Source organism: Heptranchias perlo, chromosome 5 (genome assembly GCF_035084215.1).
Source record: "Heptranchias perlo isolate sHepPer1 chromosome 5, sHepPer1.hap1, whole genome shotgun sequence".
NCBI classification, from domain to species: Eukaryota; Metazoa; Chordata; class Chondrichthyes; order Hexanchiformes; family Hexanchidae; genus Heptranchias; species Heptranchias perlo.
In genome coordinates this window covers 24,107,507-24,134,504 of record NC_090329.1, presented here as the reverse complement: position 1 = coordinate 24,134,504, position 26,998 = coordinate 24,107,507, and the positions used below count along the sequence as shown (strand labels likewise).

General features: G+C 44.0%; 1 protein-coding gene across 2 annotated transcripts in view; it reads left to right on the top strand.

Annotated features, from left to right (window-relative positions):
- Positions 1-24,725, top strand: part of egln1a (egl-9 family hypoxia-inducible factor 1a) — a 116,141-nt gene extending 91,416 nt beyond the window's left edge. For both annotated transcript variants that reach the window (XM_067984138.1, XM_067984140.1), the window contains 2 exons: positions 6,587-6,654; positions 19,762-24,725. In XM_067984138.1, the coding sequence (XP_067840239.1) occupies positions 6,587-6,654; positions 19,762-19,823 (130 nt within the window). In that variant the 3' untranslated portion in view covers positions 19,824-24,725. The remainder of the gene's footprint in view (positions 1-6,586; positions 6,655-19,761) is intronic.
- Positions 24,726-26,998: the final 2,273 nt, after the last annotated feature.

Genomic DNA, 26,998 nt, shown 5'->3' with positions numbered 1-26,998 from the left:
GCAATGAGCACCTAGGGATAGACCTACACCTGCTATTCAAGTTTGCCTAATCTATGGGCCAGTGAAAGATCAACTTTGTGGGTTCTTTGGCATCCCAGAGTCTTTGACCTTATTTACCCTGCTCCCAAGTCAGGACTTTGACAGCAGCGCCTAGGATGGAGGAATGGGTCGCTTTTTTGTGGTAAACTGAGAGATACACACCAAATGTGTAGGTCAGGAAAACCAACAGAAGGAATCATAGAAAATTTACGACAGAGAAGGAGGCCATTTGGCCCATCGTGTACGCGCCAGCCGAAAAGGAGCCACGCAGCCTAATCTCACTTTCCAGCACTTGGTCCGTAGCCTTGTAGGTTATGGCACTTCAAGTGCATATCCAAGTACTTTTAAATGTGATGAGGGTTTCTGCCTCGACTGCCCTTTCAGGCAGTGAGTTCCAGACCCCCACCACCCTCTGGGTGAAAAAAATTTTCCTCAGCTCTCCTCTAATCCTTCTACCAACCACTATAAATCTATGCCTCCTGGTTATTGACCTCTCTGCCAAGGAGTTGCCCCTTTTATTATGAGTTAGACCTATGCCTCAATTATCTGGACTGCCAGCTTGAAGTCTCTTCTAGCAACCAAGATCTGCACTCTGCTAGCTGTTGCATCCAAACAGCCAGTTCCTATCAAGCAGGAATGAGCAGGTTCTACTTGTATTACTTCGCAATCATCAAAAAATAGTCCTGAACTGGATTTAAGACCTTTGAACAAATTTCTCAAAAAGGAGAAATTCAAGGTGGCCACATTACCTCAAGTCATTCAGGCAGTTTCCTCAGGAGTTTAACTGTTTGTAATGGACCTCAGCGTGCCTACTTTCATGTCAAGATTGCAATCTTGTCAGGATTTCTCACATTCAATTTCAAGGGTCACAGATATCAATATCTGCTTTCTTTTAGTTTCTGTTCAACCCTCATTATTTATTAGATGCCTGTCCATCATTGTACCCATCTAATGCTGTACATTTACACATTCATACCTGCGAAGAAATGATGTGCCTTGTTCAGAGGTAAGCATCTTGTGGCAAATTCACAGAAGTGAAGAGTCCACAAAGTAGGCTAAACCTGAAAGCAAAGGATGGTTGTGACTGGAGCTGTATTAGCTTGTCAAGGGGTAAAACAGGGATCAGTGCTGAGTTCATTGCTATTTACAATGTATATAAAGGATTTGGAGCTAGAATAGAAACAAAGCTGTCTAAATTTACAGATGACAACAAATGGGGGCTTCAAACAATAGAGAACAGACAAACCAAATAAAGGGACCTGGATAAGTTGGGAAGGTGGGCTGCTAAGTGGCAAATGACACTTAATGTGGAGAAATGCAAGATAATGAAACTGGGGGAGAGAAAGAAACAGTGGGAATGTAAACTAAATTGATTTATGCTACAGGACACAACACTGCAGAGGGATTTAGGGTTATTAGTGGAGAGCTCATTGAAAGCAACAGTAAGGAAAGCTAACTGGATCCTGGCATGTATAGGCAGAGGGATGTAGCACATATCCTTTGTAAACAATTTTACAACACCAAGTTATAGTCCAGCAATTTTATTTTAAATTCACAAGCTTTCGGAGGCTACCTCCTTCGTCAGGTGAACGATGTGAAAATGAAATCCTCGAGATGAAATCGCATTTATAATTCACAGAACAATGCTTGGTGAGTACAGACAGTTTTTTCAACTGCCCGTTGCCAAGGCAATCAGTGTGCAGACAGACAGGTGTTACCTGCCAGGTCTCACAGAATATACAAATCACCAAAAAAAAAACAACAAACAAAAAAAAACAGAGATAGAGATGTAGAAACATAGAAAAGACAGCAACTGACCCGTTATATTAAAAACAGATAACATTTGTTCGCTGGTGGGGTAACGTGTAGCGTGACATGAACCCAAGATCCCGGTTGAGGCCGTCCTCATGGGTGCGGAACTTGGCTATCAATTTCTGCTCGACGATTTTGCGTTGTCGTGTGTCTCGAAGGCCGCCTTGGAGTACGCTTACCCGAAGGTCGGTGGATGAATGTCCATGACTGCTGAAGTGTTCCCCGACTGGGAGGGAACCCTCCTGTTTGGCGATTGTTGCGCGGTGTCCGTTCATCCGTTGTCGCAGCGTCTGCATGGTCTCGCCAATGTACCATGCTCTGGGGCATCCTTTCCTGCAACGTATGAGGTAGACAACGTTGGCCGAGTCACAGGAGTATGAACCATGCACCTGGTGGGTGGTGTCCTCTCGTGTGATGGTGGTATCTGTGTCGATGATCTGGCATGTCTTGCAGAGGTTACCGTGGCAGGGTTGTGTGGTGTCGTGGACGCTGTTCTCTTGAAAGCTAGGTAATTTGCTGCGAACGATGGTCTGTTTGAGGTTGGGTGGCTGTTTAAAGGCGAGTAGTGGAGGTGTGGGGATGGCCATAGCGAGGTGTTTGTCCTCATTGATGACATGTTGAAGGCTGCGGAGAACATGGCGTAGTTTCTCCGCTCCGGGGAAGTACTGGACGACAAAGGGTACTCTGTTGGTTGCGTCCCGTGTTAGTCTCCTGAGGAGGTCTATGCGATTTTTTGCTGTGGCCCGTCGGAACTGTCAATCGATGAGTCGAGCGTCATATCCCGTTCTTACTAGGGCGTCTTTCAGCGTCTGTCGGTGTCCATTGCGTTCCTCCTCGTCTGAGCAGACCCTGTGTATTCGCAGGGCCTGTCCATAGGGGATGGCCTCTTTGACGTGGTTAGGGTGGAAGCTGGAAAAGTGGAGCATCGTGAGGTTGTCCGTGGGCTTGCGGTAGAGTGAGGTGCTGAGGTGCCCGTCTTTGATGGAGATTCGTGTGTCCAAGAAAAAAACTGATTCTGAGGAGTAGTCCATGGTGAGCTTGATGGTGGGATGGAACTTGTTGATGTTATCGTGTAGTCTCTTTAGTGATTCCTTGCCGTGGGTCCATAGAAAGAAAATGTCGTCGATGTATCTAGTATATAGTGTTGGTTGGAGGTCTTGTGCAGTGAAGAAGTCCTGCTCGAACTTGTGCATGAAAATGTTGGCGTATTGGGGTGCGAATTTGGTCCCCATGGCTGTTCCGTGTGTTTGGGTAAAGAACTGGTTATCGAAGGTGAAGACATTGTGATCCAGGATGAAGCGGATGAGTTGTAGGATGGCTTCCGGAGATTGGCTGTTGTTGGTGTTGAGTATTGATGCTGTCGCAGCGATGCCGTCATCGTGGGGGATACTGGTGTATAGTGCCGAGACGTCCATCGTGGTGAGAAGTGTTCCTGGTTCAACTGGTCCGTGGGTACTGAGTTTTTGTAGGAAGTCTGTAGTGTCGCGACAGAAGCTGGGGGTTCCCTGTACGATGGGTTTCAGGATGCCCTCGATGTATCCAGAGAGGTTCTCACACAGGGTTCCGTTGCCTGATACGATAGGACGTCCGGGTGTGTTGGCTTTGTGTATCTTTGGGAGGCAGTAGAAGTCTCCCACGCGGGGAGTAGGTGGGATGAGAGTGCGTAGGATGCTTTGAAGGTCTGGATCGAAGGTCTTGATCAGTTTGTTGAGCTGGTGGGTGTGTTCTTTGGTCGGATCTGCGGGTAACCGTCTGTAGTGTTCCTGGTTGTCCAGTTGTCGGTATGCTTCTTTGCAATAGTCCGTTCTGTTCTGTATGACTATGGCTCCTCCTTTGTCCGCTGGTTTGATGACGATGTTGCGGTTGGTCTTGAGAGCGTTGATGGCGTTGCGTTGTGCTCGGGTGACATTCTGGACTGTCTTCTGAGTGCGGCTGATGAATCTGGCATTGACGCATTTCCTGACAGCTTGAGCATACATGTCCAGCTGAGGGCAGCGACCCTCCGGAGGAGTCCAGTTTGACCCTTTCCTCTTCGGTTGCTGTACCGCGGATCCCTCTGTCTGCTGTTCCGGATCGTCGATTGTCTCATTGGGTTCGCTGCTGAAATCTTGGGGTTTGTGGTAGAATTCCCGGAGCCTCATTCTCCTGATGAATTCCTCTGTGTCCGCCGCGAGACTAGTGGGGTCCATTTTGGTAGTGGGGCAGAAATTGAGCCCTCGGCTGAGAACTTCGATTTCGTCTGGTTGAAGGGTGTGGTCGGACAAATTGACAATAGACTTCCCTGTGGTTGCAACCGTGGTACCAGGGGAAGCTTGGTCGATGCTGGTGGTGATGCCGAGTTTCTCAAGCTTCCTGCTCTTGGTTTTCATGTAGGCAGCGTAGTTCCGTTGCCTCATCTGTTTGGCGGTATAACGTAGCTGGTCTGCTGTGTCCTGAGTACAGGTTGAGAGTATGGACTCTATCTTGGTTTCGAGGTTGTGGCGTCTGCTGTAGAGTTGGTGTATGAGATGGTTGCGGAGTGTGCGAGAGGTACGGCGGCAGAGTCTCTCAGCGTAATCCGAGTTGTATGTGGACTTGAGTGGGTTTGTGATCTGTAGTCCTTTCGGGATCTTGTCTGCTTTCTTGCAGCTCTGTGTCTAAATGCGCGATCTTCTTGGATATCCTTTCCACTGTGAGCCGGCAGTTTGTGGTGTCGATGGTAGTCATGATGTGGAGATGCCGGTGATGGACTGGGGTTGACAATTGTAAACAATTTTACAACACCAAGTTATAGTCCAGCAATTTTATTTTAAATATCCTTGGAGGTGATAATGAGTCTGTTCAGGGCACTAGTATGGTCTCACCTGCAATACTGTGTACAATTCTGGTGTTCTTACTACAGCAGGGATATCCAGGCATTGAAGGCAGTGCAGTATAGGGCAATCAAACTGATACCAAACTTAAGGCATCTGAGATGTGAAGCGAGGTTGAAGAGCTTGTGATTGTTTACTCTGGAGAAGAGCAGTTTCAAGGGAATATTATTCAAGATTCTTAAGGAAATTGATAAATTGAACCTCGATAATATGATTTCTACAAACTCTAGAACAGATGTTGTTTAATACATTAGCACTAGCCGCATGTGGCGAATTGGGAATCTAGATGTGGATAATTGCTTTTATGATTAATTAATAAAAATGACTAATTGTCATTGGGCATGTGATTTCAATACTCACATTTGCATATGGTGTATGCATGTGTACTTTCATCTTTTTATGCATTTGTTGGTAAAATGGTAAGACAAAAAGCAGATTGTGCAAGTATTTTTTTTGACCATTGAGTGCTTTACTTCCTTGGTTACTGAATGGTGATAGACTTTTAATTAAATATACACGTGAAGTACATTTATTTGTATTGTGTGTGAAGTGTTTTCTACTAAAATGAGTGCATGTTGGTAAAGCTGTGTCACCGTAGCCACACTTGTGGCTAGTCAGCAGTTTCTGTTGGATGACACTGCTCTCGAACTGACGGGCGCCAACTTAAAAGAGGAGAGAGGCATGGATAGTTTTGATTTAACTAACTTGACGCAGAGGGTGGTGAATATGTGGAATGGACTGCTCCATGTGGAAACAAAACTCTTCACAAGTTTTGTCTGTAAAGGTTAACATTACATTTAGTTCAGTATCTTTGATTGCTTTTAACAGCTTTGATTGCTTACACCCAGTTCCATTTTGGATTGTGTCAAAGCTCATAGTTCTGAGCACAAAGATAATTTTCACCATGGCAGTCAGCAGATATTTTGAGTAATGCTGAGCTCAATCCCCATTTAGAAGGCACTTCCAAGCTGGCTGTTTATTTTTAGAGCACTAAAGGTTTTTCCATTCTCTGTATTGAGTTCCTCCCAGTGGACACACCCACAATTCAAATTGCTGTTTTGCTTCTTTAAAAAAAAGTGTGTCCTATGAGAGAATCAGTTCCTTAGTAAAATTTTGAAAAGTGGCCAGGTGGAACTTAGCGTGTACCAACATCAAGTGCATATGTACAAATTATCAGCAGCTATATAGGCACAATCAGCAAAGACTGGGAGGTTGGGTGACTTGGGTCCCATGCTGGCTCAATGGCACTACAGACATGTTTCAAGTGATTGTGTTGGAAGAATTAATACCTATAGCATGATACTGATCAGTCTGCATACTGCATACAAAATAGCAACTGTACACTAACTGAGCTAAGTATTTTTCTAATGACCGGAGATGAAGAGTGATGTTTTGCCATGGTAAATTTTGACAGAAAAACATGACCAAAAAGCCTAAAGTAAAGTTTGTGGATAAGAAGTGCATGCCTTACATGTGAATTTTAATATATAAAATATTTATTGCAGAGGGAGAGTTTCTTTTTGTTTAAAACAACACTAAACCTTAGGAAATTTTGACACCAAATATGATGATCAGCCATGAGAAATGATGTATCCAGTTGTGAGGCTAAACAGAACCTCGCAGTATTGCCTCTTGAGACATCTAGTCAGATTTACCCATCCTTTCTATTACACAGTTCAAGTGTAGCTATGTTATCGTTAAATATAATGTACTACTTCATGATTCAGAGTGTTTAGATCTTGGGTTTACAATACTTTATTCAGCTAATCATGGTGCTCAGTGTGATTAGTGGGGAAGAAGCACGTGTGGAGCTCATTTAACTGTGAACAGTTTGTACTGGGATAATATAGAAGAATTTTAACCACTTTTACATTAAACTTTAGGTACGCCATAACAGTCTGGTATTTTGACGCAGATGAGCGAACAAGAGCTAAAGACAAATATTCAACAGGTAAAGATGCCTCACCTGAGTACTTAATGTTTCTAAATATTAATTTTTGGATGATATTAAAGTGAAATAGTCAACTTTGAAATTTAAAGTATTTTACCAGTCACGTCATAAATTGCAATGAGTATTACCCATTGAAGATAGTACTAGCATTTCTCTGTCAAAAAATTATTTTAATGGTTGTTCTTAAATTAGCTACTTGTCTGAGTTGCCTCATTGTTAAATATTATGATGATATTCATGGACAGTTACAGGTGCCATAAGCCTTCCCCTGTTTCTGATTTGATTGATTTTTTTTATTAAGAAACGTGTGAAGAGAAGATAAAATAAATCAAGAAGTAATTGTGATGCCAAACTCTGGTATTGAAAGCCTCTAGATTATAGAAGGAAGGGAAGACTGAGTGAGGTTAAGAGTTAAGAATGAGTTGGAGTGGGAGACAATGTAATTTTTAAAACAGTAGGAAGAGCTTGTACTGTGCTAAAAATATAGAGAGACAAGAAAGGTTGTGATAGTGAGAGAGGTTGGAAGCTAGAGGTGAAGAAAGGATTGGATAACCTGCTGAGTGAATTTTACTCTCCACTTGTGATACTACTGAGGCATTCTACACAAAATATCTGCTCGCAGGCTGCCTCCATCAGTTTTCAAGCATGAAGCTCAGAAATGGAGAATCATGTATATGCAGACATCTCTGTGTGGTGCAACATTTTATGGCAATTGAGGCTAACCGGGCTCCTTTGAAGAATACTATAGATTCAGAAATACACTTCAGTGTTTTTTCACTTAAATATAATTCTGCTTTCCAATGGTCAGATGGTTACGGGATGTAAATTCTGTGAAAGTTTTGACAGAAAAGATGGGTGTATTTCATGTTTCCCCTTTCTGAGAGAATCTTTACACATATTCTAGCAGATATCCTTTGCAAAAGCTGTAGTTCTGTGAATGAAAACAGAAAATGCTGGCAATGCACAGCAGGCCAGTCAGCTTCTGCGTGTAACACATTTCCAGTGTATAATCGTTCATCAGAACTGAAGACTGAAAGACGAGCACTTCAGTAAAGTTGGACAAAATAGAGAGAAAAACGGGGGAAGGGACGAGAACTAGTCGATACACCAATCACAGAGAGATGCTGGGTTCAATGCAAGCAAATAAGGGGATTTGGGGTGGAGCTCAGCACTGGGGGTTGGAGTCTGTGCCCATGGTGTGGACCTGTTCTTTTTCTCTCCTCAGGACTGGCAAATTTACCATGTTTAACTTCAATTCTCTTCTTTTACATTCAGATCTGCTGCATTCTAAGCTTGTTTGGTTTTCACATTGCTTTGTGTGGACCCCGCCTGTGTCTTTCCACCTACGATTTGCACATTCTTCTGTTTTTATGTCTCCATCATCTCACTGATCCTTTATATCTAACTTTTTTTATTAAGCAATTAGCTGCTCATTTAACACACCTCTTCTATGTGATTTGTGTATCTGTTGATTCTCTCCCTTCCACCTCAAATAGATGTTTATCTCCGCCTTGTTATATTTTTAAATATGGTAATTGGCCTGCTGTGCATTTCCAGCATTTTTAGTTTTCATCTCCGATTTCTAGCATTTGCAATTTTTCCTTTTTATAGTTCTGTAAATGTTTGGCTTTTTAAAAGTAAAGGATTATTTGAAACCACTAAGTAAGTTTGTTAATTAATTCAGGGTTTTATATAATTGTAAAATGATATAGCACAGAAGGAGGCTATTCCCCCACATCGTGCCTATGCTGGCTCTTTGAAAGAGCTATCCAATCAGTCCCACACTCCTGCTCTTTCCCCATAGCCCTGCAGCTTTTTCTCCAAGTATTTATCCAATTCCCTTTTGAAAGTTGCTATTGAATCTGCTTCCGCCACCCTTTCAGGCAGTGCATTCCAGATCATAACAACTCACTGCGTAAAAATTTTTTCCTCATTGTTCTGTGGCCATTTACCTTAAATCTGTGTCCTCTGGTTATCGACCATTCCGCCAATGGGAACGGTTTCTCTTTATTTACTCTATCAAAACCCTTCATGGTTTTGAACACCTCTTCTTAACCTTCCCTGCTCTAAGGAGAACAACCCCAGCTTCTCCAGTCTCACTGAAGTCCCTCATCCCTGGTACCAATCTAGTAAATCTCTTCTGCACCCTCACTAAGGCCTTGACATCCTTCCGAAAGAGTGGTGCCCAGAATTGGACACGATACTCCAGCTGGGGCCTAGCCAGTGATTTTATAAAGGTATAGCATATCTTCCTTGCTTTTGTACTCTATGCCTCTATCTATAAAGCCCAGGATCCTTTATGCTTTTTTAACAACCTTCTCAACTTGTCCTGTCGCCTTCAAAGATTTCTGTACATACACCCCAAGGTCTTCTGTTCTTGTACCCCCTTGAAAATTGTACCAATCAAGCTTATATTGCCTCTCCTCATTCTTCCTACTAAAATGTATCACTTCACACTTCTCTGCATTAAATTTCATGTGCCATGTGTGCCCATTTCACCAATCTGTCGATATCCTCCTGAAGTCTATTACTATCCTTCTCATTGTTTACTACATTTCCGAGTTTCATGTCATCTGCAAACTTTGAAATTGTGCCCTGTACACCTAAGTCCAGGTCATTAATATATATCAAAAAGAGCAGTGGTCCTAATAACGACCCCTAGGGAACACCACTGTATACCTCCCTCCAGTTTGAATTGTATGACCCTACACGTGTTTTAAGTTATTAATTTAGCACAATAACAAACTTCAGCAAACTTGACAATTTAAATGCATGTTTTTGGGCTACTTCAGTTTCATGCAATACAGTAGTAAATTCGGGACAATTTAATTTAGTTCCAAATTTATTTTTTCTTCGGCTGTTATCCCCTCTCTATTGGAGAAAGTGGCTGGTACTGGGAGTACAGTTCTGTGCGTGCTGACAGCTCTCTCGTATCTTGCCAAAGTGACCCGTCTTCATGTGTAAACCTCAATACTGATTGCTGGTGAGCTATTCACTTGGGAACATGCTGAGGGGAGAGGGGCCTGATCCATTAGCAGCAGCAGCACTCGGGAGGGGGAAATGGATTGTGGGGAAGGGGGAGGTAGATGGATGGCATTGATGAGGAATGGGAAAGGGAAAGGAAATGGATAGCAATGGAGGGAAGGTGGGAATGAATGATATGAAGAATTGAGGGAAGGGGCAGAAACTGGGAATGATGCTTTGGGGGAGGGGGAAGAGGGGAGCAGCACTTTGGTTGGGGGGAGTGGCAGTATTAATGGGGAGAAAGAGGTGGAATTCTTGCCAGAACAGTAATTTCTGCCTACAGTGCCAGCATGAACTCGGGAACTTCAGCTGGGGGTTGGAATAAAAGTGTCACTGATAGGGTGGTTGGGACAATTTGAGGAGGAGAAATGGCCTCTTACACATATCCGATTTCCACAGTCTCATCATTGGCGGCCGTGCCTTCAGCTGCCTAGGGCTTAACCTCTGGAATTCTCTCCCTAAACCTCTCCCCTCTCTACCTCTCTCTCCTCCTTTTAAGACGCTCCTTATGCAATGGTGGGGGGGTTGGATGGAGTACAATGTCTGGAGAAAGTAGATGCATCTTGGAACTGGGATGGGGCAGTTGATGTTGAGCTAACTTTTGGGGAAGTGATGTTCTCGATGGTTTGTTGAAGTGTCATGGGTATTGGCAGTCCTCTGGTATCTCGCCCCAATGGATGTTCCTCTTTTGTGAGCCGGCAATGATTGTAAGCAGGGCATCAGCCTGATCCTGTCCTCCCTGACAGCCAGTTTCCTGCAGGGGTCACTGCGTGGTAATTAGAAGCAAGAACCTTTGACCAAGACACTGTTTAATTCTGATGTCCGAATGTGTTGAAAGTTCAAGAGCATATCGGTCTGTCCTTTTCCTCTGCCTTGCGTCATTGCTGTTCTTTCTTTCCTCCTGTTGGATCTCAGATTGATCTGCTACGTTTCTTCTCCGCCCTGTGTTGTCACATCACTGTCTCCGGTTTCAGTACCTTTAACCGGGTACGGTAGCATTGTGGTTATGTTACTGGACTACTAATCCAGAGGCCTGGACTAATATTCTGGACTCATGAGTTCAAATCTTGCCACAGCAGCTGGGGAATTTAAATTCAATTAAATAAAATCTGGAATAAAAAAAACTAGTATCAGTAATGGTGGCCATGAAACGACTGGATTGTCGTAAAAACCCATCAGGTTCACTAATGTCCTTTTGGGAAGGAATCCTGCCATCCTTACCTAGCCTGGCCTATATGTGACTCCAGACCCACAGCAATGTGGTTGATTCTTAATTGCCCTCTGAAATGGCCTAGCAAGCCACTCAGTTGTACAATCTTGCTACAAAAAGTCATAATAAGAATAAAACTGGATGGACCATCTAGGCACTGGACACGACAAAGGCAAACCAAGCCCAGTCGACCCTGCAAAGTTCTCCTCACTAACATCTGGGGACTTGTGCCAAAATTGGGAGAGCTGTCCCACAGATTAGTCAAGCAGCAGCCTGACATACAGAATCATACATGACTCACAGAATCATACCTTTCAGCCAATGTCCCGGACTCTTACATTACCATCCTGGGTATGTCCTGTCTCACCGGCAGGACAGACCCACCAGAGGTGGCGGTACAGTGATACAGTCAGGAGGGAGTGGCCCTGGGAGTCCTCAACATTGACTCCGGACCCCATGAACTCTCGTGGCATCAGGCAAGGAAACCTCCTGCTGATTACCACCTACCTACCTCAGCTAATGAATCAGTCTTCCTCCACGTTGAACACCACTTGGAGGAAGCACTGAGGGTAGCAAGGGCACAGAATGTACCCTGGGTGGGGGACATGAATGTCGATCACCAAGAGTGGCTCGGTAGCACCACTACTGACTGAGCTGGCCAAGTCCTGAAGGACATAGCTGCCAGACTGGACCTGCGACAGATGGTGAGCGAACCAACACGAGGGAAAAACCTACTTGACCTTGTCCTCACCAATCTACCTGTCGCAGATGCATCTGTCCATGACAGTATTGGTAGGAGTGACCACCACACAGTCTTTGTGGAGACAAAGTCCCATCTTCACACTGAGGACACCATCCAATGTGTTGTGTGGCACTACCACCTGCTAAATGGGATAGATTCAGAACAGATCTAGCAGCTCAAAACTGGGCATCCATGAGGCGCTGTGCGCCATCAGCAGCAGCAGAATTGTATTCCAGCGCAATTTGTAACCTCATGGCCCGGCATATTCCTCACTCTACCATTACCAACAAGCCAGGGGATCAACCCTGCTTCAATGAGGAGTGTAGAAGAGCATGCCAGGAGCAGCACCAGGCGTACCTAAAAATGAGGTGCCGACCTGGTGAAGCCACAACACAGGACTATATGCATGCTAAACAGCGGAAGCAACATGCAAAAGGCAGCTAAGCGATTCCACAGCCAATGGATCTGATCAAAGCTCTGCCACATCCAGTCGTGAATGGTGGTGGACAATTAAATAACTAACGGGAGGAGGGGGCTCTGTAAACATCCCCATCCTCAATGATGGCAGAGTCCAGCACGTGAGTGCAAAAGACAGGGCTGAAGCGTCTGCAACCACCTTCAGCCAAAGTGCCGAGTGGATGATCCATCTCTGCCTCCTCCTGATATCCACACCATCACAGAAGCCAGTCTTCAGACAATTTGATTCACTGCACGTGATATCAAGAAACAGCTGAGTGCACTGGATGCAACAAAGGCTATGGGCCCTGACATCATCCCGGATGTAGTGCTGAAGACTTGTGCTACAGAACTAGCCTCGCCTCTAGCCAAACTGTTCCAGTACAGCTACAACACTGGCATCTACCCAACAATGTGGAAAATTGCCCAGGTATGTCCTGTCCACAAAAAGGACATCTCCAATCTGGCCAATTACTGCCCCATACGCTCAATCATCAGCAAAGTGATGGAAGGTGTCGTTGACCGTGATATCAAGCGGCACTTACTCACCAATAACCTGCTCTCACCGATGCTCGGTTTGGGTTCCGCAAGGACCACTCGGCTCCAGACTTAATTACAGCCTTGATCCAAACATGGACGAAAGAGCTGAATTCCAGAGGTGAGGTGAGAGTGACTGCCCTTGACATCAAGGCAGCATTTGACCGAGTGTGGCACCAAGGAGCCCTAGTAAAATTGAAGTAATTGGGAATCGGGGGGAAAACTCTCCAGTGGCTGGAGTCATGTGTAGCACAAAGGAAGATGGTAGTGGTTGTTGGAGACCAATCATCTCAGCCCCAGGACATTGCTGCAGGAGTTCCTCAGGGCAGTGTCCTAGACCCAACCATCTTCAGCTGCTTCAAGAATGACCTTCCCTCCATCATAAGGTCAGAAATGGGGATGTTCGCTGATGACTGCACAGTGTTCAGTTCCATTTGCAACCGTTCAGATTATGAAGCAGTCCGTGCCCGCATGCAGCAAGACCTGGACAACATCCAGGCTTGGGCTGATAAGTGGCAAGTAACATTTGCGCCAGGCAAGTAACATTTGCGCCAGACAAGTGCCAGGCAATGACCATCTCCAACAAGAGAGAGTCTAACCACCTCCCCTTGACATTCAAAGGCATTACCATCGCCGAATCTCCCACCATCAACATCCTGGGGGTCACCATTGACCAGAAACTTAACTTGACGAGCCACATAAATACTGTGGCTACAAGAGCAGGTCACAGGCTGGGTATTCTGCGGCGAGTGACTCACCTCCTGACTCCCCAAAGCCTTTCCACCATCTACAAGGCACAAGTCAGGAGTGTGATGGAATACTGTCCATTTGCCTGGATGAGTGCAGCTCCAACAACACTCAAGAAGCTCGACACCATCCAGGACAAGGCAGCCTGCTTGACTGGCACCATCCACCACCTTAAACGTTCACTCCCTTCACCACCGGTGCACCCTGGCTGCAGTGTGTACCATCTACAAGATACAATGCAGCAACTCGCCAAGGCTTCTTTGACAGCACCTCCCAAACCCGTGACCTCTACCACCTAGAAGGACAAGGGCAGCAGGCACATGGGAACAACACCACCTACACGTTTCCCTCCAAGTCACACACCATCCCGACTTGGAAATATATTGCCGTTCCTTCATCGTCGCTGGGTCAAAATCCTGGAACTCCCTTCCTAATAGCACTGTGGGACAACCTTCACCACACGGACTGCAGCGGTTCAAGAAGGCGGCTCACCACCACCTTCTCAAGGGCAATTAGGGATGGGCAATAAATGCTGGCCTTGCCAGCGACAACCACATCCCATGAACGAATAAAAAAAAACAAAGCACACATCGCTTTATCCTCTGCAATAAATGGGCTAGCTTTTTTTTTATTCGTTCATGGGATGTGGGCGTCGCTGGCGAGGTCAGCATTTATTGCCCGTCCCTAATTGCCCTTGAGAAGGTGGTGGTGAGCCGCCTTCTTGAACCGCTGCAGTCCATGTGGTGAAGGTTCCCACAGTGCTGTTAGGAAGGGAGTTCCAGGATTTTGACCCAGCCCAAGCCAGGTCTTGTTGCATGTGGGCACGGACTGCTTCATTATCTGAGGAGTTGCAAAGGGAACTGAACACAGTGCAATCATCAGCGAACATCCCCATTTCTGACCTTATGATGGAGGGAAGGTCATTGATGAAGCAGCTGAAGATGGTTGGGCCTAGGACACTGCCCTGAGGAACTCTTGCAGCAATGTCCTGGGGCTGAGATGATTGGCCTCCAACAACCACTACCATCTTTCTTTGTGCTACGTATGACTCCAGCCGCTGGAGAGTTTTCCCCTGACTCCCGTTGACATCAATTTTACTAGGGCTCCTTGGTGCCACACTCGGTAAAATGCTGCCTTGATGTCAAGGACAGTCACTCTCACCTCACCTCTGGAATTCAGCTCTTTTGTCCATGTTTGGACCAAGGCAGTAATGAGGTCTGGAGCCGAGTGGTCCTGGCGGAACCCAAACTGAGCATCGGTGAGCAGGTTATTGGTGAGTAAGTGCCGCTTGATAGCACTGTCGACGACACTTTCCATCGCTTTGTTGATGATTGAGAGTAGACTGATGGGATTCTAATTGGCCGGATTGGATTTGTCCTGCTTTTTGTGGACAGGACATACCTGGGCAATTTTCTACATTGTCGGGTAGATGTTCTGTGTCTTTGTCTTTCTGAGCCCTAATGACGTTTTTAACTTGTTGGCCTTTGAGTGGTCTTCTAACCCACCTATGCTGCCAACATTATTACATTTTGGGTTGTTTTTTACTCTTTTTTTAAAAACTCTGGATATTTTTGACTTCCATGTTTCAGACTACTCTCGTAGGTGAACCCTAGCTCCTTATGTCCCAGAAAGTGTTTTCTAGGTAAATTTGTAGTGTGCTCAGAGAATGGACAAAAAACCCTTTTCAGTTTATTTCAGCTACTGGTTTAATCCTGTGCTTTTCATATGATCTTTCTTGTATTGAAAGTAGCAGAATAACACTACACTTGACTTGAACAATAAAAGAACATATAAATAGCAGTGACGCAGTAGCTAAAGTTAGCTGGCTCCTTAGTAGAAAATAATGTAGTTTGCAATTGCTCTGCTAAACTGTGATACAAGGTACAGTATTGCATAGCGGTTTCTCATAATCTACAAAAGTGACCTGGCTTATCTCTTTTCAAAGGCTGCACGCAGACTTCCTGATTTGAAGAACAACCACTTGCATTTATATAGCGTTGTTAACATAGTAAAATGTCCCAAGGCGCTTCACAGTGGGGGTTATCAAACAAAATTTGTCACCAAACTAAATAAGGAGATATTGGGACAGATGACCAAAAGCTTGGTCAAAGAGGTTGGTTTTAAGGAGCGTCTTAAAGGAGGATAGAGAGGCAGAGAGGTTAGGCCCGAGACAGCTGAAGGCACAGCCACCAATGGTGGGACGATGGGAATCGGGGATGCATAAGGGGCCAGAATTGGAGGAGCGCTGAGATCTCTGAGGGTTGTATGGCTGGAGAAGGTTTTAGAGATAGGTAGGGGTGAGGCCATGGAGGGATTTGAACACGAGGATGAAGCAGAGATTGAACCTGGGAACTTTATCATTTATATAGCTCCATACCACACCAGATGGTGATTTTATCCATCATTAGGGGAGCCCATTCCGATATAGAATCATAGAATGGTTACAGCATGGAAGGAGGCCATTCGGCCCATTGAATCCGTCGGTTCTTTGCAAGAGCAATCCAGCTAGTCCTATTCCCCCGCTCTATCCCCGTAGCCCTGCAAATATTTTCCCTTCAAGTACTTATCCATTTCCCTTTTGAAAGCTACGATCGAATCTGCCTCCACCACGCCTCGGGCAGTCCATTCCAGATCATAACCACTCGCTGTGTAAAAAAGTTTTTCCTCATGTCGCCTTTGGTTCTCTTGCCAATCACCTTAAATCTATGTCCTCTGGTTCTTGACCCTTCCGTCAATGTGAACAGTTTCTCTCTATCCACTCTGTCTCGCCATGATTTTGAATATCTCTATCAAATCTCCTGTCAACTTCTGTGCTCTAAGGAGAACAACCCCAGTTTCTCCTGTCTATCCGCATAACTGAAGTCCCTCATCCCTGGAATCATTCTAGTAAATCTCTTCTGCACTCTGTATAAGACCTTCACATCCTTCCTAAAGTGCGGTGCCCAGAACTGGACACAATACTCCAGTTGTGACTGAACCAGTGTTTTATAAAGATTCATCATAACCTCCTTGCTTTTGTACTCTATGCCTCTATTTATAAATTGTAAACAATTTTACAACACCAAGTTATAGTCCAGCAATTTTATTTTAAATTCACAAGCTTTCGGAGATTTTCTCCTTCCTCAGGCAAATGTTTCAAGCCTGAGGAAGGAGAAAATCTCCGAAAGCTTGTGAATTTAAAATAAAATTGCTGGACTATAACTTGGTGTTGTAAAATTGTTTACAATTGTCAACCCCAGTCCATCACCGGCATCTCCACATCTATTTATAAAGCCCAGGATCCTGCATGCTTTCTAAATATATTTTAATTTGTTATATTCACTGGAAATTGCAAGATATGGTAAACGTAATATTTTAGTGCAGCTCTCAGTATTCTAATAAAAATCAAGCAGATTCAGTTTCATTAGTGAACTTTTTTTTTTATTCGTTCACGGGATGTGGGCGTCGCTGGCAAGGCCGGCATTTATTGCCCATCCCTAATTGCCCTTGAGAAGGTGGTGGTGAGCCGCCTTCTTGAACCGCTGCAGTCCGTGTGGTGACGGTTCTCCCACAGTGCTGTTAGGAAGGGAGTTCCAGGATTTTGACCCAGCGACAATGAAGGAACGGCGATATATTTCCAAGTCGGGATGGTGTGTGACTTGGAGGGGAACGTGCAGGTGGTGTTGTTCCCATGCGCCTGCTGCCCTTGTCCTTCTAGGTGGTAGAGGTCGCGGGTTTGGGAGGTGCTGTCGAAGAAGCCTTGGCGAGTTGCTGCAGTGCATCCTGTGGATGGTGCACACTGCAGCCACAGTGCGCCGGTGGTGAAGGGAGTGAATGTTTAGGGTGGTGGATGGGGTGCCAATCAAGCGGGCTGCTTTATCTTGGATGGTGTCGAGCATCTTGAGTGTTGTTGGAGCTGCACTCATCCAGGCAAGTGGAGAGTATTCCATCACACTCCTGACTTGTGCCTTGTAGATGGTGGAAAGGCTTTGGGGAGTCAGGAGGTGAGTCACTCGCCGCAGAATACCCAGCCTCTGACCTGCTCTCGTAGCCACAGTATTTATATGGCTGGTCCAGTTAAGTTTCTGGTCAATGGTGACCCCCAGGATGTTGATGGTGGGGGATTCGGCGATGGTAATGCCGTTGAATGTCAAGGGGAGGTGGTTAGACTCTCTCTTGTTGGAGATGGTCATTGCCTGGCACTTATCTGGCGCGAATGTTACTTGCCACTTATGAGCCCAAGCCTGGATGTTGTCCAGGTCTTGCTGCATGCGGGCTCGGACTGCTTCATTATCTGGCGCGAATGTTACTTGCCACTTATGAGCCCAAGCCTGGATGTTGTCCAGGTCTTGCTGCATGCGGGCTCGGACTGCTTCATTATCTGGCGCGAATGTTACTTGCCACTTATGAGCCCAAGCCTGGATGTTGTCCAGGTCTTGCTGCATGCGGGCTCGGACTGCTTCATTATCTGAGGGGTTGCGAATGGAACTGAACACTGTGCAGTCATCAGCGAACATCCCCATTTCTGACCTTATGATGGAGGGAAGGTCATTGATGAAGCAGCTGAAGATGGTTGGGCCTAGGACACTGCCCTGAGGAACTCCTGCAGCAATGCCCTGGGGCTGAGATGCTTGGCCTCCAACAACCACTACCATTTTCCTTTGTGCTAGGTATGACTCCAGCCACTGGAGAGTTTTCCCCCTGATTCCCATTGACTTCAATTTTACTAGGGCTCCTTGGTGCCACACTCGGTCAAATGCTGCCTTGATGTCAAGGGCAGTCACTCTCACCTCACCTCTGGAATTCAGCTCTTTTGTCCATGTTTGGACCAAGGCTGTAATGAGGTCTGGAGCCGAGTGGTCCTGGTGGAACCCAAACTGAGCATCGGTGAGCAGGTTATTGGTGAGTAAGTACCGCTTGATAGCACTGTCGACGACACCTTCCATCACTTGACTGATGATTGAGAGTAGACTGATGGGGCGGTAATTGGCCGGATTTGATTTGTCCTGCGTTTTGTGGACAGGACATACCTGGGCAATTTTCCACATTGTCGGGTGGATGCCAGTGTTGTAGCTGTACTGAAACAGCTTGGCTAGAGGCGCAGCTAGTTCTGGAGCACAAGTCTTCAGCACTACAGCTGGGATGTTGTCGGGGCCCATAGCCTTTGCTGTATCCAGTGCACTCAGCCGTTTCTTGATATCACGTGGAGTGAATCGAATTGGCCGAAGACTGGCTTCCGTGATGGTGGGGATATCGGGATTTCACCCAACAGTAGCATTGGCCTTTACGGACTCTGCTAATTACTTGTTCTTGGAAATTTACATCAATGCTTATCAATGCAGAGTGATTCATTATAGATAGCTTTTTATCCATTATATTATTTACTTTTGAAAGCAAGTAAAAGTACCCAAATGATAAACAAGCATAATTTGTGCTCAAAATACCCATTCTGTGTTCAAAGCACATTCTCACAGTGGTTTAATGCTGGAAGTAATTTTATGAAGAAGACCATCATGTGAGTAAATGCTCAATAACCTGGATTTATCATGCAAGAAATGATCATATCTGGGTTATCCTGTCGTTTGCCAGAGCGATGATAATTAAATGCATCTGCATTTCCATTGGTACACCTGGAACACAGGCCTGTGTTAACTGTATGACCATTGCATTACTTCTTTATACTTTGTTTCTGTTTCCCTTAGTGTTCTATAAACAGAAAATGAAAACACCATAGGGTATGTTCTGTGAGGCAAGACTTTGTGTGGTCGGAGTGCAAATGAAAGAAACCAATCCTGCTTTTCCAGTCATTAAATGGCCATTGAATCAGGTGCGCTGACCTCCACTCCCAATTTTCTGATCTGTGCACCTGGAAAGTGATGCTCTGCCCTGGGAGTCTTGCCTCACAAAATTTAACCTCGTAAGTAAGAAAGAAAAAGCAGATCTATTTTCCAACTCCCAAGTTGAAGTTAAGTTGTAGTGATATGGATCTTGTGCATAATGTTCCTTAAGGGAAATCCAACTTTAAACATGCAGTATAAAATGTTATGCTTGTTATAAATGCAATCTTAATTGTACCCAGTAAATGCTTATGTTAATCTTTCTCAAATTCATTTGGTGAATCTGATGAGGTCTTGAGTGGGTTACTTGCTGGAACATTTTGTAAGTTGAAATGTGGAGCATTAGTGTGTGTCGAGAAAAGGCCCTGTGGACTTGTATCTCTTTTCAGCTCATCACAGATCAGTGTTGAAAGACCAAGGCCATTCAGCTTCTGCCTGAAGGAAGAAGTGGTGTAGTGGGCACCAGTAGATTAAGTGCAAGGAGAAAATAGATCTGTTTATTTAAATTATATATACTGCTTGTGTAGTTTGCAACATTCTACTATGAGGTATAAATATTAGTTTTATTTCTGCAGGTGAAAGGGGAATAAAAGTTGAATTAAATAAACCTTCAAAAGACAGTTTGAAAGAAGTGTGACACTTCCTCCTCCACTTTTTCCACTGAGATATAAGATTTATCTCATGAATGTCGCCGAGTGGATGAAGAATACAATATCTGCTGCTCATGATTGAAATTGGGAATTCAGCAACAAAATCTCTTGCGAGATTGGATCCTGAATGCCGAAGCTTTGCACTGTATTAACTATCTCTTGGATGTACTTGTTTTAAGTGAAGAACACCATCATCGGAGCAATAACGGAAATTCCCAAGCTGGAATGGAGTTGTGGCACACAGGTGCCTCGAATTATTCAAATGCTGTTAATTTGTCAATTATATTATATCTGCTAGTCATAGACTACAGTTCCTCTCTTTTCGTTGATTGGAATTTGGGATAATTTGATGAATAACAATTATGGTGAGGTTAGAACAAGAAAACTGCAGTATTGATATCCACAAGGAAAGTATTGATTTTTCTGCCTAATTTCATCAGTATAGCAACTTAATTCACTGGAGAGTATACACAAGAATTTTAGATTTAAATGTAACATATCTAATATTCTGTGATAACTTTAATGGCAGCCATTTATCTCAAGCTGTAAAAAAAATTGACCATTCCTCCAGTTTCAAGCAGCAAAAGACAGACCGTAGAAGACCCTCTGGTCCATCCAGCAGGTCCTACACAATCGTAATACTGTGTGTATCACATTATAACCCTAACCCACCCACACCATGTGATCTTCCTTTGTCTCATTCCATTGCTTGACCATCTTCCATGTAGTTTTTTTATGTCTCTTTTTTTTCCTCCTTTTAATTTTGCCATCAGTAATGCCCCAACGTTTGTAGCAGTGAATCTGCTGCTATTACAGCTTACCTGCCACTGGAAAGGTTTACTACCAGACCAATGTTGAGGTGTATGGTGCAACACCAAGAATTGGAGGGAGGGATTGAACAAGATTTTATTCCTGAACCTAGAGTGACATTTTGAGGCATCTGAAAGATAAACTATTTGTGATGCAGAGATGATTCTCCTTAAAAATAGTTGTAAAACGTTTTTGAACATGTTAGCCAGTGTCTAGAATATTTACATAATCTTAGACCAAGAAGTCAAACACCTGAATTGGTTTGAATGCTGTTTTGATTTTACATTGTATACTTTCTTAAACTGAAAGGTTTTGAAGCTGTGTTTCATTACATCAGTGACAATAGCCTCCTGGTTGTTTTCTTCATAGAATCATACAATGGTTATAGCACAGCAGGAGGCCATTTGGTCCATCGAGCCTGTGCCGGCTCCAATTAGTCCCATTCCCTCGCTTTTTTTCCCTTCGAGTATTTATCCAATTCCTTTTTGAAAGCCACAATTCAATCTGCTTCCACCACCCTTTCAGGCAGCACATTCCAGATCATAACTACATGTTGCATAAAAAGGTTTTTCCTCATGTCACCTTTGGTTCTTTTGCCAATCACTTTAAATCTGTGACCTCTGGCTCTCGACCCTTCCGTCAGTGCGAATAGTTTCTCTTTATTTATTTTATCTAAACCCTTCATGATTTTGAACACCTCTATCAAATCTCCTCTCAACCTTCTCTGCTCTAAGGAGAACAACCCCAGCTTCTCCGTGTAACTGAAGTCGCTCATCTCTGGAATCATTCTAGTAAATCTCTTCTGCACCCTCTCTAAGGCCTTCACATCCTTCCTAAAAAGCGATGCCCAGAATTGGACACAATACCCCAGTTGTGGGCGAACCAGTGTTTTATAAAGGTTCAACATAACTTCCTTGCTCTTGTACTATATGCCTCTCTTTATAAAGCCCAGGATCCCGTTTTCTCAACCTGTCCTGCCACCTTCAAAGATTTGTGCACATATACCCCCAGGTCTCTCTGTTACTGCACCCCCTGTAGAATTGTACCCTTTAGTTTATATTGCCTCTCCTCATTCTTCCTGCCAAAATGTATCACTTTGCACTTCTCTGCATTAAATTTCATCTGCTATCTGTCTGTCCATTTCACCAGCCTGTCTATGTCCCCTTGAAGTCTATTGCTATCCTCCTCACTGTTTACTACACTTCCAAGTTTTATGTTTCCAATAGTGTGCCACAGGGCTCAGTGTTGGGTCCCTTGCTGTTTGTGGTATATATTAATGATTTGGACTTGAATGTAGAGGGTATGATTGGCAAATTTGCAGACAACACAAAAATTGGCCGTGTTGTTGATAGTGAAGAGGATTTCAATGGGTTGGTGGAGTGGGCAGAAAAGTGGCAAATGGAGTTCAACCCGGAGAAGTGTGAGGTAATGCACTTAGGGAGGGCAAACAGTAAAAGGGAATACGCAGTAAACAGGAATATATTGAGAGGGGTAGAGGAAGTGAGAGACCTTGGAGTGCATGTGCACAGGTCCCTGAAAGTGGCAGTACAGATTGTGAAGAAGGCAAACGGAATGCTCTCTGTTATTAGCGGAGGTATAGAGTACAAAAGCAGGGATGTAATGATGGAACTGTATAAAACGCTGGTGAGGCCACAGCTGGAGTATTGTGCGCAGTTCTGGTCACCACATTACAGGAAGGACATAATTGCTCTGGAGAGAGTGCAGAGAAGATTTATAAGAATGTTGCCAGGGCTTGAAAATTGCAGCTACGAGGAGAGATTGGATAGGCTGGGGTTGTTTTCCTTGGAGCAGAGGAGGCTAAGGGGTGATTTGATTGAGGTGTACAAAATTATGAGGGGCCCAGATAGAGTAGACCGGAAGTACCTTTTCCCCTAGCGGAGAGTTCAAGAACTAGAGGACATAGATTTAAGCTGATTGGCAGAAGGATTAGAGGGGACATGAGGAAAAACTTTTTTACCCAGAGGGTGGTGGGTGTATGGAATTTGCTGCCCAAATTGGTGGTAGAGGCAGGAACCCTTAACTCTTTTTAAAAAGTACCTGGACCTGCACCTAAAGTGCTGCAAGCTGCAGGGCTACGGACCGGGTGCTGGAAGGTGGGATTAGAACGGGCACCTGGTTGTTCTTTAAGCCGGTGGGGACACGATGGGCCGAATGGCCCCCTTCTGTGCTGTATCTTTTCTGTGATTCTATGTCATCTGCAAATTTTGAAATTGTGCCCTGTATACCCAAGCCCAAGTCATTAATATATATCAAAAAAAGCAGTGGTCCTAGGACCGACTCCTGGGGAACACCATTGTATACCTTCCTCCAGTCCGAAAGTCAACCGTTCACCGCTACTCACTGTTTCCTGTCACTTAGCCAATTTCATTTCCATGCTGCCACTGCCCCTTTTATTCCATGGGCTTCAACTTTGCTGACAAGCCTATTATGTGGCACTTTTATCAAAGGGCTTTTGAAAGTCCATATACACAACATCAACCACATTGCCCTCACCAACCCTCTCTGTTATCTCATCAAAAAACTCAATCAAGTTAGTTAAACACGATTTGCCTTTAACAAATCCATGCTGGCTTTCCTTTATTAAGTGACTTAATTTTGTCCTGGATTATTGTTTCTGAAAGCTTTCACACCACCGAGGTTAAACTGACTGGCTTGTAGTTGCCGGATTTATCCTTACATTTGCAATTCTCCATTTCTCTGGCACCACCCCCATATCTAAGGAGGATTGGAAGATTATGGCCAGTACCTCTGCAATTTCCACCCCTACTTCCCTCAGCAACCTAGGATGCATCCCATCTGGACCAAGTGACTTATCTACTTTTAAGTACAGCCAGCCTTTCTAGTACCTCCTCTTCATCAATTTTTAGCCCATCCAGTATCTCAACTACCTCCTTTTTTACTGTGATTTTGGCAGCATCTTCTTCCTTGGTAAAGCAGATGCAAAGTACTCATTTAGTACCTCAGCCATGCCCTCTGCCTCCATGAGTAGATCTCCTTTTTGGTCCCTAATCAGCCCCACCTCTCCTCTTACTACCCGTTTACTATTTATATGCCTATAGAAGACTTTTGGATTCCCTTTTATGTTAGTTGCCAGTCTGTTCTTATACTCACTCTTCGCCCGTCTTATTTTGTTTTTCATTTCTCCTTTGTACTTTCTATACTCAGCCTGGTTCTCTCTTGTATTATCAACCTGACATCTGTCATTATGCCCCCTTTTTCTGCTTCATCTTACTCTCTATCTCTTTCGTCATCCAGGGAGCTCTGGCTTTGATTGCCCTACCTTTCCCCCTCATGGGAATGTACCTAGACTGTACCCGGACCATCTCCTCTTTAAAGGCCGCCCATTGTTCGATTACAGTTTTGCCTGCCAATCTTTGATTCTAATTTACCCGAGCCAGATCCGTTCTCAACCCACTGAAGTTGGCCCTCCTCCAGTTAAGTGTTTTTACTCTAGATTGCTCCTTGTCCTTTTCCATAACTAATCTAAATCTTATGATACTATGATCACTGTTCCCTAAATATCCCCCCACTAACACTTGCTCCACTTGACCCACTTCATTCCCCAGAACCAGAACCAGGAATAGCTCCTTCCTTGTTGGGCCAGAAACGTTCTGATCAAGAAAGTTCTCCTGAACACACTTCAATCATTCTAAAGTTTCTTATTTGGATGAAAAAAAAACAATGAACCAATTAATACACAATTGCATTTTTAATTCCAGATTTTCCTTTGAGTGTTCAGTTTAGGGACTTTTCTCTTTGAAGCTGCATCTACATAATGTTATATCCCATGTTTTCAGCACTTACAGATAAATCAGTACAGTGGTGCTTTGATGCCTTTTCCACATGATAAGCACCTGCCTGTTTTCTTTTTCTGACAGTGTATTTTAAAATGCCCTGTGACATGAGAGCTGCATAGCAAAGAGTTCTACAGCATGCATGTAAATAGAGTTGCCATTTACTATTATTTGAACATTATAATATAAAACATTGTTAATTATGAAATGAACTGCAAGCTGGTAAAAGTTGCAAAAAATTAAATCCTTTGTTGTTTACTGAAACTAAGTGTGATTTCCTTGACACTATCAACTTTTTTAAAACACAGTTGAGATGGGAGGAATAGGATAGTAAGATAGCGTGACTAGCTATGCTGGTGTAAATTCAAGATGATATTTCTGGCAAAGAATCAATGCTAGTTCAACACGAGAGAGGGAAAATCAGAGAGTGATTAACTCGGACCATATTATTCCACCTTATAACATCTGGCTCAAAAGTATCAGTAGGAGTCTGAGAACTTTTTTTCTCACAGAGGGAATGTCTTAAAGATCTATAGGGGGAAAGTTTTTTAACAATTCATTCTCGAGGTATGGGCATCACTGACAAGGTCGGCATTTATTGCCCATCCCTAGTTGCCTTCGAGAAGGTGGTGGTGTGCTGCTGCATTGAATTGCTGCAGTCCATGTGTTGAAGGTGCTCCCACAGTGCTGTTAGGTCGGGAGTTCCAGGATTTTGACCCAGCATCAATGAAGGAACGGCTGATATATGTCCCAAGTCGGGATGGTGTCTGACTTGGAGGGGAACCTCGAGGTAATGGTGTTCCCATGCACCTGCTGCCCTTGTCCTGCCAGGTGGTGGAGGTCGTGGGTTTGGGAGGCAGCATCCACAGTGCGCCTGTGGTGGAGGGAATAAAAGACAATCAGATGACAATGGGTGCCTGGTGAGAATTGAAACTAACAGAACTTCGATCCATTGGTCACACATGGTGCAATTTAAATTTGAAACACAATCAATATCACCTCTTTAAACTGCTTCAAAGGTTAGATCCTTGAGTTTAATACCTTTTGCAAAATATTTTGATATATTGTAAATGCATAAATTTATTTTCTATTAGCATATATTTTAAATATATTTGTAGTTTGAATTTCCCAAGAATCAATATCCTTCATTGGTATTTATTCTACAATTATTTTAGCATCTGGTCTGCCATTTAAAATCAAATAGATTTTTAAAAACACCTAAACTTTTGTTGTACAAGATTTGTATTATTCTTGAATAATAATGTAAATATTTTACTATTATGAAAAATTGATCAAGAAAACTAACACTAGTAAGAATAGATCTGGTGTAGTGTCTACTGTCTAATTTTCAGAAACTAAATCATTTCTTTAAAACTGTTTTAATGAGAATTTTAATGTGAATAGAAAAGGTGCAGTGTACGTAGTTGGAACAATGAGACAAAAGCAGGGATCTGCTATTCAATGAGACATATTTATGTAGGAAGAATTGAACTGGATTGGGATTAAGTCTGAGGTGTTTGGCTTGGGGCAGAGTTCTACATAAACTGACTGGATGGTAGGAGACAGACTGGAGATAAAGGGAAACCAAAAGAAAAATACTGCGGTTGCTGGAAATCTGAAATAAAAACAGAAAATGCTGGAAATACCCAGGAGGTCAGGCAGCATCTGTGGAGAGAGAAACAGAGTTAACGTTTCAAGTCAATGAACATAAGAACATAAGAGATAGGAGCAGGACTAGGCCATTTGGCCCTTCGAGCCTGCTCTGCCATTCAATGAGATCATGGCTGATCCGATTCTGGCCTCAACTCCACTTTCCTGCCTGTTCCCCATATTCTTTGACTCCCTTGCTGATCAAAAATTTGTCTAACTCAGCCTTTAATATATTCAATGACTCAGCCTCTTTGGGGCAAAGAATTCCAAAGGTTCACAACCCTCTGAGAGAAGAAATTTCTCCTCATCTGTGTCTTAAATGGGTGACCCCTTATTCTGAGACTGTGCCCCCTAGTTCTAGATTCCCCTACGAGGGGAAACATCCTCTCAGCATTTACCCTGTCCAGCCCCCTCAGAACCTTATATGTTTCAATAAGATCTCCTCTCATTCTTCTAAACTCCAGTGAGTATAGGCCCAACCTGCTCAATCTTTCCTCATAAGAAAACCCTTCCATACCCGGAATCAACCTAGTGAACCTTCTCTGAACCGCCTCCAATGCAAGTATATCCTTCCTTAAATAAGGGAATCAAAACTCTATGCAGTACTCTAGGTGTGGTCTCACCAGCACCCTGAATGGTTGTAGCAAGACTTCTCAGCTTTTATACTCCATCCCCCTTGAAATAAAGGCCAATATTCCATTTGCCTTCCCAATTACCTGCTGCACCTCTATGCTAACTTTTTGTGTTTCATGTACGAGGATACCCAAATCCCTCTATACCACAGCATTCTGTAGTCTGTCTCCATTTATATAATTTGCTTTTTTATTCTTCCTACCAAAGTGGATATCTTCACATTATACTTCATCTGCCAAATTTTTGCCCACTTG